The sequence below is a fragment of the Emydura macquarii genome, unplaced genomic scaffold (assembly GCF_026122565.2).
Source record: "Emydura macquarii macquarii isolate MOO-44397 ecotype Brisbane River unplaced genomic scaffold, CSIRO-AGI_Emac_v2 contig_1253, whole genome shotgun sequence".
NCBI classification, from domain to species: Eukaryota; Metazoa; Chordata; order Testudines; family Chelidae; genus Emydura; species Emydura macquarii.
In genome coordinates, this window is record NW_027131390.1 from 69,439,482 (window position 1) to 69,453,048 (window position 13,567).

Consider the following 13,567-nt stretch of genomic DNA (forward strand, 5'->3'; position numbering starts at 1 on the left):
GTATCAAACAGGAAAGCTCTGAATTAAGCCGCCAAGACCAAGAAAATTCAGCATTAAGGCGCTCTGTCCTCAGTTTACCTCTGTGTCCTAGTATTACAGTATGGTTGGACAATAAATCGCTCATTTAAAGACTCCTGTCTTAGTTAGTAACAAGAGAGATCTGAAGGATAAAGTGCCACTTAATTTCCTTGATTTCGTTGTTTAAATGTGAATCTTAGTTTTATTTTTCTATAGATATCTGGAAATCATCATTGAACTTGTGGAAATTCTAATAGTCAGTTCAAGTTCAGTGCGTGACATAATTTAGCAGGGTACAGCCTTTACCAAGTACCTTACATAGAAACCAAAGGGCAACCCTGTGCACCCAAGTAATGTGGATCTCATGTGGGACTTTAACATTTTTATAAAACAGATGCTGTAGATGTGGCTGTGGGAAGGTTTAACCAGCCAGGGGAAATGCACACTTCTCTTGCTTGTGAATAGAGGTCTATCAATCAGCCAAACGTGGGTCTAGCTATAAAAGGCTAGTTTTCCTAATTAATTTGTAATTTTAGTGCATTTCATTTTTTGTGCTAAGTAATTTTTTTTTTTACCCAATTCTATAAATGAAACAAAAGTGTATTCCAGTTTGTGCTAAATTAGACAGATATATGCAGCTCAATGGCTGATTTGCTAATACCTAAAATCCTTACCTCCTCTGTAACCTTGTGCAGGTGACAGAGCTATAATAAATAGATAAATGTAGGGTAGGTAAATGCAGACCAGATTTACTTACTGAGACCCTCAAGTGTCTGCCGAACACTGAATATTCATCAGATAATATAATTGCACTTAACAGGAGTTACACGCTTTAAATGGCATGCACAGCAGTTTGTACAGTACCATGCTCATAGTTCTTGAGCAGCAACTAAACGTTGTTCTATGATGTATTATCCCCAACAATTTTTACCAAAATTGTTAATACATTGTATAAAATACATTACACAATGGGTAAACGCCATTCAGCCCTTGTACTGCACCTGTTAAACAAACACTAGTACTTTTTCTTTCTTGGGGTATCATCACCTTATTAGAACTAAGAATTTTACAAATCTAATTTACTTTTACCATTTACGCATTTTTGCTTGGACAATGAGTCATTTTTGTTACCATTCAATTTCTAGTTGTATTCCTATGTGCTGCCAGGATCCTGAAACATTATGGATGCAAATATGAGAGGAGCACATTTATAGTCAAATTGAAAAAACACTTTTCCTTTACATTAAGAAATATCTTCTGGACATTTTTAATGAAGAGCAAAGTTTTGTAATTTTTTAAACACGCATACGATCTACATTATGAGCCTAGAACTGACATTGTTCTTTTACCATATCCAATTAATTACATTTCCCTCAAATATGTAAGAGGTGATACAGTATTTTGTTGCTTATGGCATGCAGAGTAATGAAGTAAAGGTATGTCACACGCCTGCTGTGTCAATTTATGCTACCAAGATGGTATGTGCTACAAGAAGGTATGTGAATGTCTTCCATTTCATTCCTCCACATGCAACTAAATGCTGCATTCATTTCCTAATATTAGAAACGCTTTTTTTAAAAAAAAACCCTTTATTTTGAGTTCCAATCCAGGGTACTCTGAGAGTCAATGGAATTCTCTGCCCAAATTGCTCATCCCAAAAATCTGACACTTCTACAGAGGATGCCAGGGTCTTTTTCAGATACATTTATGATCTTACAAAAGGTAGAAGGTGTACAGCACTTTTCAAACAGTTGCACTAAGGAAAATGGTGCAATTTTTCTTTAACTATAGTGTGTATGAAACATGTTGGAACAGAATTATAGATTTCTCCACTGGCAAAAAAAAATTTCTGCACTCTCAAAGAGAAATTCAAATAATTTTAGACTTTTTTGCTTGTTTTTTTGCCCTACTTCTTAACAATGGTGCTTAAGTTGGAAACATCTACACTGAAGACTTTATCTTTGCAGATATACTTAAGCCGATACCAGAGAAGCACATTTTCCCAGTGGCTAAATATGCTTGTATCAAATGGTTCAGCAGAGGGTAAATGTCTCTTTCTGAAAGTCAGTTGTAAAGTAACGTTGGGTAAAGAGCAACACACACTTTGAAAGTAAAAGGTGAAGTCCCTTTGGTGTATTTCCTTGAAATACCCTTTCTCCCATACCATGCTGCCTTTTGGAGTCTGACAGCACTAACATATAGGGGATTCAGAACGGGAGAGTCATACTGCTTTGATGAGGGAAGACAGTGGACCGTACACACATACATCAGACTATAACAGGACATACATGGCATGGACCTCTGCAGATAAAATACCCTTACCATAAAAGTCAAATAAAACAACAAAGTTTTGATTAATCCCAGACATCCAGATAAAAATATGAGGGGGAAAACTCTTCCCTGAGTTGTAAAAACTCCCTTTACCACAGTCTTCCAACTACTCAATATACCAAAAAGCAAAATAAAACGCCAGAACATTTGCAATATTCTCACATACGAACAATGCTGGCATTACACAGTATATGTTAAACTGAGAACACCTGACGTGCAGACAGCCTGCTGAAAATTGTATAATAGAAAATTAACATTAAATTAGGTATCTTATTTAAACATAAGCAGATTTATTACAAATGTCAACATGAATTTTTTTCTTAAAATAAAAATGCACCAGAGCTGATGTTTTCAGCAAGTTTTAAAGATAAAAAATTTAGTTTAGTCAATTATATTATGTTTGTTTCTCATGGATTGTGCGCTACAGTAGCCTTAATTTTCTTTAAGATTGCATAATTCATTAATCTTCCATATACACTAATTTCATTTTCTAAACCTACCAACAATCTCTCACTCAACTGGGAAATTTCCTTAAAATAGCATGTATCAAGACAAAACAATCTCTGGCCACCAGACAGAAACTTTAAATGTAACACTTCAGCTTTACTCTCAACCACTTCACTGTAATAAGATGAAAAACGTTTAAAAAAAAAAAGTGTTCTTTATCTAAATTTTATAGCATCATAACATCACTTTCATATATCTCAGCACTCAAATGGCCAGCTAAAATTGTGCACAAGCAGTAACTTCAAAGCTTGAGTACATCTGGAAGTTTATACAACACTGACTGTTTAAAATACACAATGAACCTCTACAGAAAAATCTCCTGAACAAACTCTACCATTCATATCAATCTCAATGAGACAACTACTACATGTACTTGAAAATCCATACTTTGTGATACGTTATCAAATGTTCCCTGACACTTGTTCAATTTACCTTACACAATTTTTGTATTATACCTGTTCACTTACAAAAAGAACTGCTTGTCTGTTTTGCTGTGAAAACATCTCTACCTATGTTAATTTCCTATCACTGTACCCAGTTTAAAAAGTTGTTACATACCTGCAGTTAGGAGGAGGATCAAGGGTTATTTCAGCTAGCTCCTTCTGAATTCTGTGGGTGAAATGAGAACAGACACAAAGCATTTGAGATAGTCTATAGAATAAATCGGGAATTACACTGCCCTCTACCACCATGCAGTTAAATGCAAGATTGGCTTTGCCTTCAGTAATGCTAACATGGCTGCTTCCTCTTTGTTCTCAGAGGCATAACCCAAATCCCATAACAGAGAAACTTTGCAGCTTTTTTTTACTTGATACAGTAAATAAACAGAACATTTACACCCGAGATGGGTAGGAATATCCCACAAGAACTCAGAAAAGTAACTATTATGCATATCTAAACGCTTTTTACCAAAGAGATTTTCTTTTCAAGCTTATATGCAAATGAGGAAAGGAGGGGGGGGAGACCATACAAGCACATTTGACAATGACTTTAAACCAGTGTAACAGAGCTGTAACTGAGGCTGAATTAACAAGCTATATCATGAACAAACACATGTTTTTGACAATATTTTACCTGCTACTTCATACAGCATTTAAATAGTGAATCTATAAATTTGCCAAGCCGCTTTTACTACTGGAATAATTCTTGGACAATCAACTTCGCTTCTGTACACACCTTTGCTATATCTCTTCCCCCAAGGAAACAGTGTTTTTGCTGTTCCTTACGTAATTGCAAAATAAATCATAATCGTAATCAGAAATAATCCATGATAGTTTCACTGTCTCCTTTGACAGCAGTTCTAGAAGAGTTAATATCCAGAATATTTTCTAAACTTTTTGCCAATTTAACAAGTTATCCAGAAAAATAAGCCTGGTTTTAAAAGGTGTTAAATTACTCCTAAGACTAAAGAAATTTTATTTCTTGCTGCTAATTATCTGTAAACCAAGAGATACTTACTTTCAGAAAAGAGGGCCCATAAAAATAAGATTGAACAGCTGTCAATATGCTAATGTTTCCAATTTAAATGAAATAAACAGAACCTGATCCTGAAAAACCTTTCAGGAATAGTCCCATTGAGTTCAATTAGATGACTCAGAACTACTCAAGATATGTGGAATCAGACTCATAATGATTAAGTGAAGTAAAAACACACAGAAAAATTCGGTGGTGAGATTTTTCTGTACAATACATCTCAAGTTTTTTCAAAGGGCTGACAAAAGTATGACCTTAAACATATTATACTACAAGTTATAAAAACTATCAAATACTTTAGCTTCTCTCCTTTACGGAGGGTATGGGAATGCAACAAATGGTACAGGTGCAGCATTGCAAGTGACACTATTGTAGTGTAGACCCTTACTACAGCGACAAAAGGGTTTTTTTCTGTTACTGTAGTAAATCCACCCCATCAAGAGGAGGTAGCTAGGTCAGCAGAGGAATTATCCCACTGACCTAGCTGTGCCTACAATGGGGTTAGGTCGACCTAAATATGTCATACCGTATGAAATTTTTCACAGCCGGCCTCTGAGCAATATAGCTACATTGACCTAAGTTTCAGGTGTAGACCTGGCCTGATTGAAAGTACCTATCTTAGATATTACTATTTTATACCTCTATATCTTTACAAGTACAAAAATCAGCAGAAATTACAGGTAGTATTCTACTGCATGGCTAATATTTCAAGGAGTATTTACTGAACTGGAATACAAAATTCTTGAGGTCTTCAGGGAAGTTTGAGCTATAGTGTCCATGCTGAATAAGCAAAGCACAAAGCTATTCAATACAGAACTGACTCTAAAACCAAAAGAAATCATTTTTCCACTGTTGCTCTTCAGATCTACTTGTTATTGGCTATAATGTAATATGTATTCCTAAAGAAAAGTGAATTTAAGGGAAAGGATTAGTAAATTGTGTCTTATCTCAAAAGACCACAGCAGATCAAAGGATTTAAAGTCTGCCTGTTTCACATGGCTGAAGTTAAAGAAAATGATCAGTGTGCACTTCCTGAAAGTCCATCTGACAGAAATTTTAAATGTAAATACAGATATTTATCACACAGACTACAAGAGGTATTTTAAGCTTTTGGTACTTAAAGGTAGAGGCTATATATTAATCTCCAGAGTCTGATTCTGCAGGCCCTACTAAGGCAAATGTCCCGCTGAAGTAGGTAGTTTTGCCCAAGTAAGAAGTGCAGAATAACACACTATATTAGTTTACTCTGTATAAAGGACGTACTGTATGTTGGCATTCAAAGGAAGTTATAAGTACAACCCCAAAACCATCTTTTTTGTGCCAGTGACGTTTTTTTTAAATATTTTTATATTCAATAGCACTCATTGTTCAACAGTACTCACAATCTATTGAAATATACCAGAAGGATGGTACTCTACACAAATAATGGAAGAAAAGCTAAGTTGTTGAACTCAGGTGGAAAAGATGTTTATAGTTATCAAACAACTTCCAACAATGAAATTCATATTTGCAAATAAAAGCTCTTAGAAGCCAGTATTTTAATTGTACAAGTTATAAAGTTCTTAATCATCTGGTACAAAAAAATGTGGGGTAAACTTATTTTTAGCTGTTAGCTTACTAACAGTCTCATTATTGAAGCTATTGACTGACAGCCTCCTATCTCAGAAAAGTTTGTAGTTCAGTTAAAGGACTCCCTAAAACAGCTTTGCTAGAATCCATCTGTCTTAAAAGTGCAGTGCAAATATTATAGCTCAACAAACAGTGATAGAATGTTTTACAATCACTTCTTATAATTATTACCTTTTAGCACTAGTGGATAGTTTAGCAGTAGTTTTGCTGGATAATTTGGTATTTTTCTTCTGCTGGGTTGCAGAAGGTTTTCTTTCTTCTTGCTCTTCAGGTTCTGGTGCTGGTGGGTCCCTCTGGTCTGCATCTGAACTACCACTGCTGGTACTTGGACTTTCATCATCTGACCTTTGCCTATCACTGGACATCGTGGTGAACTTTTGGGGGAGGAAAAAAAGGGGTAGAAGCAGAGTTCAGTTTAGGTTGCAATTTGACAGCTACAAAGTACACTTGTATTTTTTTAATATAAAGATCTCCAATTTTTTAAACCCACTCACATAGTTTTCATACTTTAGACAACATATCAATTGTCTACTTTGTTCAAAGCCATGAGACAAGGATTTTAGCAGGGTCCTTCAGGCAATGAGCATTACTAACTTACAGCACATTGTAAATAACAGACCTCGCTGAAAATGTTTTTGTTTTTTTTAAAGTCACTAATACCCTGTAAATATTTACACTGGAGCAGGGCATTTTATTGGGTCCAAGCAGCCAAATTACCCCCTCTCTCGGAGACAATATATTGCCAATAACACTCCAGCTGACTACAGATTGAAATTTACACACACTCTCTCTCTGTCTCTTTGTATTTAAAGGGTCATGAGGAGGAGGAGGAGTGATTAAAAAAAAAACACTATACATTTAAAGCAACTCAGAAAGCAGAAGCCTCGGTTATTTACATGGCCAGAGCAAGAATTGCATTTGGCCACCACAAAGCTGCTGGAGGGGGAAGAAGCATAATTAAAACTGCACCTTCTGCAAAGCTTTCAACGCCACCGTTTCTTGATCAGTTTCTACAAAACAGACCGACATTTTTAGGGGGAAAAATTATAGATACACGCGGCAGGCACCCGAATTGGAGGGGGGGGGGTGCTGAAAAAGAAAATGAAGCTCCTTGTAGGAAATTGCAGCAGGGTTGAAACGCAGCTTTGCACACACACCCTCTCCTCCCCCCCCCCCCCCCCCGACTTGGCTTTGTAGGGAGAGCTCGAGCTCCCAGCGAGGAGAGGTATGGAGGGGTTGTTATGGTAGGAGGCTCTCCAGCATCAGCATGATGTGTGTGCACCAAGTGAGGCGTGAACTCAGTCCCGGCTCCTCTCTCTCCCGGCCACCGACAGGCAGCAAGCGCTGAAAACAAGAACAAAGCTCCCTCTACCAACCTCCCCCCCACCCCCGCGCCTCCTCCTTCTCCTCCTCCCCCCACCAAGCTCGCCCAGGCTCCTGCTGCAGCCACCTAACCCGCTTCTCCTTTACCTTCGCAGGCGTCCTGTCCCGGTGTTGGGTCGGAGGGGCGGGATGGAGGGGGGGAGGGAAGGGGATACAGTATCGGTGGAGGGGCTGGAGGAAGCCGGGGGGATATAAAGCAGCAGAGGAGGCTCTGTGGCCGGGCAGTGTGGAACATTGAGAGTCGGAGCAGGGGGGAGAGACGGGGGAGGGTGCAATGCGGCCCGATGACCGGAGGGTGGCGCTGGCGTGTCCCCTTTTTTTCAAAGCGGGCTCCCGCGGCGGGGCAGGGGATAAGTGGGGGAGAGAACGCGAGCTTCCTCGCGGGGGAAGGAGGCCGGATGGAACGGGGAGCGTTCTATCGCCTCCGCCCCCTTGTGTCGCTACGTTCGGATTCAGAATGTTGCAGTCAGCAAAGTTCCCAACGACATGGGGAGGGTGGGGGAGAAGACGCTCGCTCCCTGGCTGGTGGAGCGCGCCCCCCTCTGGGCTGCGGCGCGCGCACGCTCCCTAGCTCCTCTCCTCTACCTTTGCAGGGTGCGTGCGTTCTCCCGTGCTGGCCAAGGACAAAGAGTTTTGGTCCCTGCTGGGCAGTCCCCAAGTTGGCAGCCTGGCCCTTGGTTGTGTCTTCCTAGCAGCCGGTCCCTCCCGCCACCGTCCCCCTGTACAAACACCTTTCTCCCGAGCAGCCACTACGGAAGGGGGAGCCTGAGATACAGAATTTACTTCAGTGCCATGCACAAGTGTGCAAAATATTGCTGGGGCCTTGCCAAAGCAAAGAAACTGACTTGAAAGTAGCTCTGCTTTTGCTGGTTACCCCTCTCTTACCCTGCTGTTTCCAGTGGAGGTCACTGACCCTGGCGTGGAAGGATGCAGGTCACTCAGGAGTAAATGTATTTATCTGGAATTGGTTGGGTGTGGATAATATAGTGCCCTAACATGCAGCATGACAAGTCTGGGTGAAAGCTGAATCCTGCCAGGTTTTGTCCCTAGCAACAAATCCCACTTCCTCAATGGGTAATATGTTCAATCTCTCCTGCTGCACCAACAAAATCCTGACCCTGATGTGCCAAAGCACACCAGTGCCTCAAAAATCCAGATCCTTCTGGATCCAGCCAATTTTTGAACTCCCAAACCCAGCCCTGAAGTTAAAAATGCATAGAGAATACATAGAGAAGATGTTTAACTACTCTTACTGCACCTTAAAAATCCAGACTTTGATGTCTCCTAGCACCACAGTCCCATAAAAACTCTGATCTGGCATTTGGATCAATCAGGTTTTTGACAAATATTGGCCACAAACCCAGAAACTATGCTATCAAAATAGGCAAGAAGTGCTGCTGCTATCTTTGCACCAGATAAATATATACATCCTGGTACAAAAAAGTTGAAAAAACTTTTATTTGGCACCTGTGTTTAAACTGCTGCATCCAGCTAATTTTTGGCTGCATGCCCCCATTTTTACATCTAAAGTTTGAACATACACAGCTTCTCCTAGTCCACTAGAATAATCTAGGCCTCAAGGTATCATGGTGCAACAGTACTGCAAAAAGGGGTGGAGATATGCATTTCACAACTATATAAAACATTGCAAATACACTACTGAAACAGCAACGTTAGCAACATGTATCTAAAATCGTATTTCTTCTAAAGTACTGGCAACAGCATTCTGATCTGAGATATTCTATATATGACCAGCCATACAAGCTGTGAAATCTTTTTTTTAGTGGGGCGAGGGTGTCACAAATAATAATGATGACAATATATACCAGACGGAGGATCATTTTACAGAGAAGATGGCTTAGGATGAAGATTCATTTCCTTCCCCTTCTTGCCATGCATATAGTAATTTCTGGTGGTTACCATTCTACTGTATGATGTAAACAACTAAGCACAATCAACAATTGGAGCATTGTATGTGGCAAAAGTGGGGCTACTATGAATCTAGCTCAGGAAGGATGAAAAACTGAATATTTCAACCTTGTCCAAGAGATGATCATACTGAAAATTATATCACCTTGCATGGGAAAATTGATCATAGCCAAACAATATTTGTAAAGAGCAGATGTGGATGGGTGAGAATGGGATGGGAAAGGACTGTTTAAAATAATTTATTATTTTAAATCTTTGTGTAAAGACAAATCACAGTGATTAAGAAAAAATCACTGGAAAAAAAATCTATACACCCTAATACAAGGAAGTTCTAAAAACTCTTATCTGGTACCCGTGTCTTGTCCCCAAAACAATTTACACCTTTCAGTTCACACCTAATGACTTAAAAATACTGTATTTTCTTAGGTTTAATGGGATCAAGGAGCCAGTGTTTATACTGTGGTCTAAAAGGAAGAAACAATTGGTTGTGGCAGAGCTGACAGTCTTCTGCATAACTGAAGTTAGTATAAATGAAAAATATGCTAAAGGTTTGGTAGGAGAGCATAGTGATATGATGTGGAGAAATAGTGGAGGTTTGTTTGTTAAAGTACGCTATGGAGAATTCCCTGCTCACCACTACAGGCAATTTGCCCCTTAGGTATACTGTAGAAAATCCTAGCATAAACAGTATCTAGTATGATGAGCAATCTGGGCATAATTAGTAAAAGAGAGGCATGGCAATATCAAAATCTAAGAGTCAGCACTACAAGGCTTTCGTTAAGCTGTGAATGATGCTACAGTAGGATGCTTACGAGATTCAGAGAACTTTGAAAGTCAGGGTTAAGAATTTTAAATAATATTTTTATTATAGGTGAAAATTAACAATACAGCCCAGGAATCCAAAGAAGGATAATTATGAAATGATAATGCAGGGTGAGTAGAAGTAGACTGGTCAAGAGTTGCTCACCGTGTAAGCTACCACATACTGGTTGGTTCCTGTGTGGCTTTTAGGGTGTAAAATGAAAATAAAAAGAGAGTCCATTTAACAGAGATTAATTAAAAGACAGACTAGATGTGATTTTTAGCCTTTTGAATCTTCATATTCCAACAGATTTATTAAGCAACTTGCTGATGTAACAGATGTGTATTTGAATTAATATTCATTCCTTTGACATCAGGTCCCAAGGGATGACACTTTCCTCTTAAAAAGCTGTTTTCTCCTCTTGTATGTTGTTTATTATTTCTATGTTGTCAGCTGCCTTTTTAAAGGGATTACATTAAAAAGGTATGTAAAGTAGGTTATTGAAGTGGTATAATACAGTCAGAGACAGAGGGGAAAATGCTAATTTTGTTAACAAGTAATACGAAAACAACATACCGGGAACTTAGTGATTAACCTTATCCTTCATAATTGGACATCAGCTGGATCCCTACTGATGTTCCTATTACGTATGATCTTTTCCTTTAGCTCATTACAACTATGAGAAGAGAGCCTAGCATTGTGAGGTGCAATGAGTGTAAAGCTCAACTAAGGACAGTTCAAACTGATCTGAAAAATTCAGGACACTTGCCTGTGAGGGGGGCCTGCATTTCCTTTTCACAAACATTGAATATGTGCATTGGATGTTGTTTCTTTGAATCCTATCATCAAAAGCTCTTTTCCTGAGCAAAATGGAGAGGCATCGGGAATGCTCTCATCAACTGCTGTTGGTATCCTTTTCAGAAGCTCGACTTTCAGAAGTATGGCTCAGTGGCTATTGTGACAGAGCACAGATATGTCATTGTTATTGGTGCATGCTTTGGGCTACACACATGTGGGCGTCCCTTGAGGATTAGGAACTCATGGCTCAGTCTCCCATCCCTCCAGTCTGGCAGATGATGCTGTAGTGGAAAGTAACTAACTGCCTGACTCTTGTCTCCTTCTAGCAGCAGAACCAGAAAAGAAAGCAGTTTCCCCTTCTAGCAGCAAGGACAACTCATTGCTTGACCTCTGAGTCAATAAGAACATAGGGCCCCTCAGATGATAACAGAATGCCAGGGTTGTGTCAGTTCATCTTTAGGAATAGCTTGACTGACATGGTCAGTTACCTGCTCCATCTTCACCAAATGCTCTCATTTCTGGTGGTAAATGAATCTCCAAATAGCAATAATAGCAATAGCAGTTCTGTTCTATCTATGGTTCCATACCACACTATGGAATCTGAATACTAGTTGGAATTTTAGTGCAGTGCCCGAACTGCAAATGCAACAGTTGCAAAGTTCAAGAAATGAATAAAATATTTTTAGGACAATGGTTACTATGAGATAAAAATGGATTGCACTTATATTATTATTTGCTAGTTGTATTATGATAGCAACTGAGACACCAACCAAGAAGCGATTGAGTACACAATAATTATAGGATAAGGCCCATAAAATATTTGTATTTGTCAGGTCTTCTGCACTGGCGAAAAGATCAGCATGGCCTACTCACCCAGTCTACAGTGGAGAAGAAGTCTCTGCCTCCAAGAATTATGATACTTAGCAGAGAAGCACAGGAGCCCTGCTAAAGTTTGAGAAAGATATAAGGAATGAATCTGAGGGTTAAATTCACCATGTAGTGTGCTGGAAAATTACTCAAAAGTTTCTGAGCAGTGAAATGGTGCTGCAGAGGGCAACGTGGGCCATCATTAATATTAAGCACGTTCTTTGTCACATCACCTATGTGCTGAGAGAATGAAGCTGTCTTTAAATAACTGGTTTAGTACCATTTTTTAGATTTCTGAGGATGACTTCATTCAAAAAATGGTTATGATCTGAGAGTAGCTCTTCTTACTTATCCTGTATTTTCAAAGGGAAATTTCCATCTCCTTTTGTCTTTCAGATCATATCATGATATAATGAAGTTCCGTATTTCACACTAATTTTGACCACCATACTCTTTCCATCAACAGGTCTTCCTTTGGAGTCTTTCGTGGTACTCTTTAGCTGGCTGGATAGTGCTATTGAGAGACATGTGACGCATCCAGCCTGTGGAGTGCGCTGTCACCATAGCACTCTCAGCTAAGTAAACGAGAGGAAACAAATAGAGATCAAGCATGTGTCTCCCAAATGACAGTGCAAAGTACTCTGATGTGCAGCTAAACTTGTCTTTGTCCCTGTAATAGGATGTGTACCCCACACAGACCCCATATGGGCCAATGTGGGCCTGAGAGGCTGCACCTGGAGAGGGAGTTAAGCTTAACTGACCAGGAAGCCCACTTGGGCAGGAGCAGAGCAGACTGGTTAGTATAATGAGAGGAAGTCTGTAGTACAATGGGCCCATCGGGAGAGAGTCTGCAGTCACTCTCTGGGAATAGAGAGGTAGTAAGGAAGAAGTCATTGGTGAGATAATAAGCCCTGGTACCCTAACCAGAGTAGGAGAAGGCTGATTTGGAAAGCTACATTGCAGGAAAAGGGACGGCCCTGGGCAGTGGGTCCTGTGAGAAGGGCAGGACTGGGTGAGGGCTTTGAAAAGGGAGGTAAGCCCTGAAAGAGGGGCGAAGCTAGGAAAGCTGGATGATGGCCCAGAGGGGAAAGGAGCAACAGAGGGGCTTGCAGAAAGGAGCTTGTACCCTGAGACTGACCCTGAAGGGAGAGGGCAACTGGGGAGAAGAGAAGCTCCAGGGGAGAAGCTATGAGAATCATTGGCTTAAGAGGATTCAGGCCTTTGGGAAGAGTGAGGAGGAACTCTGCATAGCCCATGAGTGGGGAGAAAAGTGTGCATAGGATTGATTCTGGAAAGAAAGAAGGGTTTTTGTTCCTTTGAGTTGGGACATTGTTACCCCAGAAGGGGAGTGACTTACATGACTTGACTGAGATGCCGAGCCATGGAAGAGCTAGTGAGAGGCAGACAGCCTGCAGGAGGCACTGGAGCCAAGGATACTGGTGACGTTATGCATACATGCAAGGGGGTGCTTCAAGGGTGAGTGTGCCCCATCTCAGTCCCAAAGAATTCTAGTCTGCCTCTTCTATTATTTTATTCGCTTTTATGTCTGCAACTAAAATGTGATGAGTTTTTCAATGCAGTGATCCTGGCTGCTGCTGGGGCCCTCAGTAAATGAGATGTGGCACTGCAGTGTGTGCATCTGCTTATAATATTTAATAAATATGTAAATCAACTTACAGTATCTTTTCAGGTGGGAGAGTTGTGTGACTCTGCTTCCACATCACCAGATATGCTGTTCATGACTACACTACTGTCCTCTTGAGGTTAAAGTTGCAACTATAATAGAAAAATTAGTACAGTGAGTGTCTGTAAAATGCTCAAGTACAACTT

At 40.0% G+C, this 13,567-nt stretch overlaps 1 protein-coding gene across 2 annotated transcripts in view; it reads right to left on the reverse strand.

Moving 5' to 3' along the window:
* UBE2E3 (ubiquitin conjugating enzyme E2 E3) overlaps positions 1-7,560 on the reverse strand; it is an 82,703-nt gene extending 75,143 nt beyond the window's left edge. The window contains exons 1-3 of one of the 2 annotated variants that reach the window (XM_067549089.1): positions 6,928-7,129; positions 6,130-6,332; positions 3,415-3,465 (exon numbers count right to left, since the gene is read on the reverse strand). In XM_067549089.1, coding sequence (XP_067405190.1) covers positions 3,415-3,465; positions 6,130-6,332; positions 6,928-6,987 — 314 coding nt within the window. In that variant the 5' untranslated portion in view covers positions 6,988-7,129. Of the gene's footprint in view, positions 1-3,414; positions 3,466-6,129; positions 6,333-6,927; positions 7,130-7,428 lie in introns of those variants that run through there. The other variant, XM_067549090.1, reaches the window with a different exon arrangement.
* Between the last annotated feature and the right edge of the window lie 6,007 nt (positions 7,561-13,567).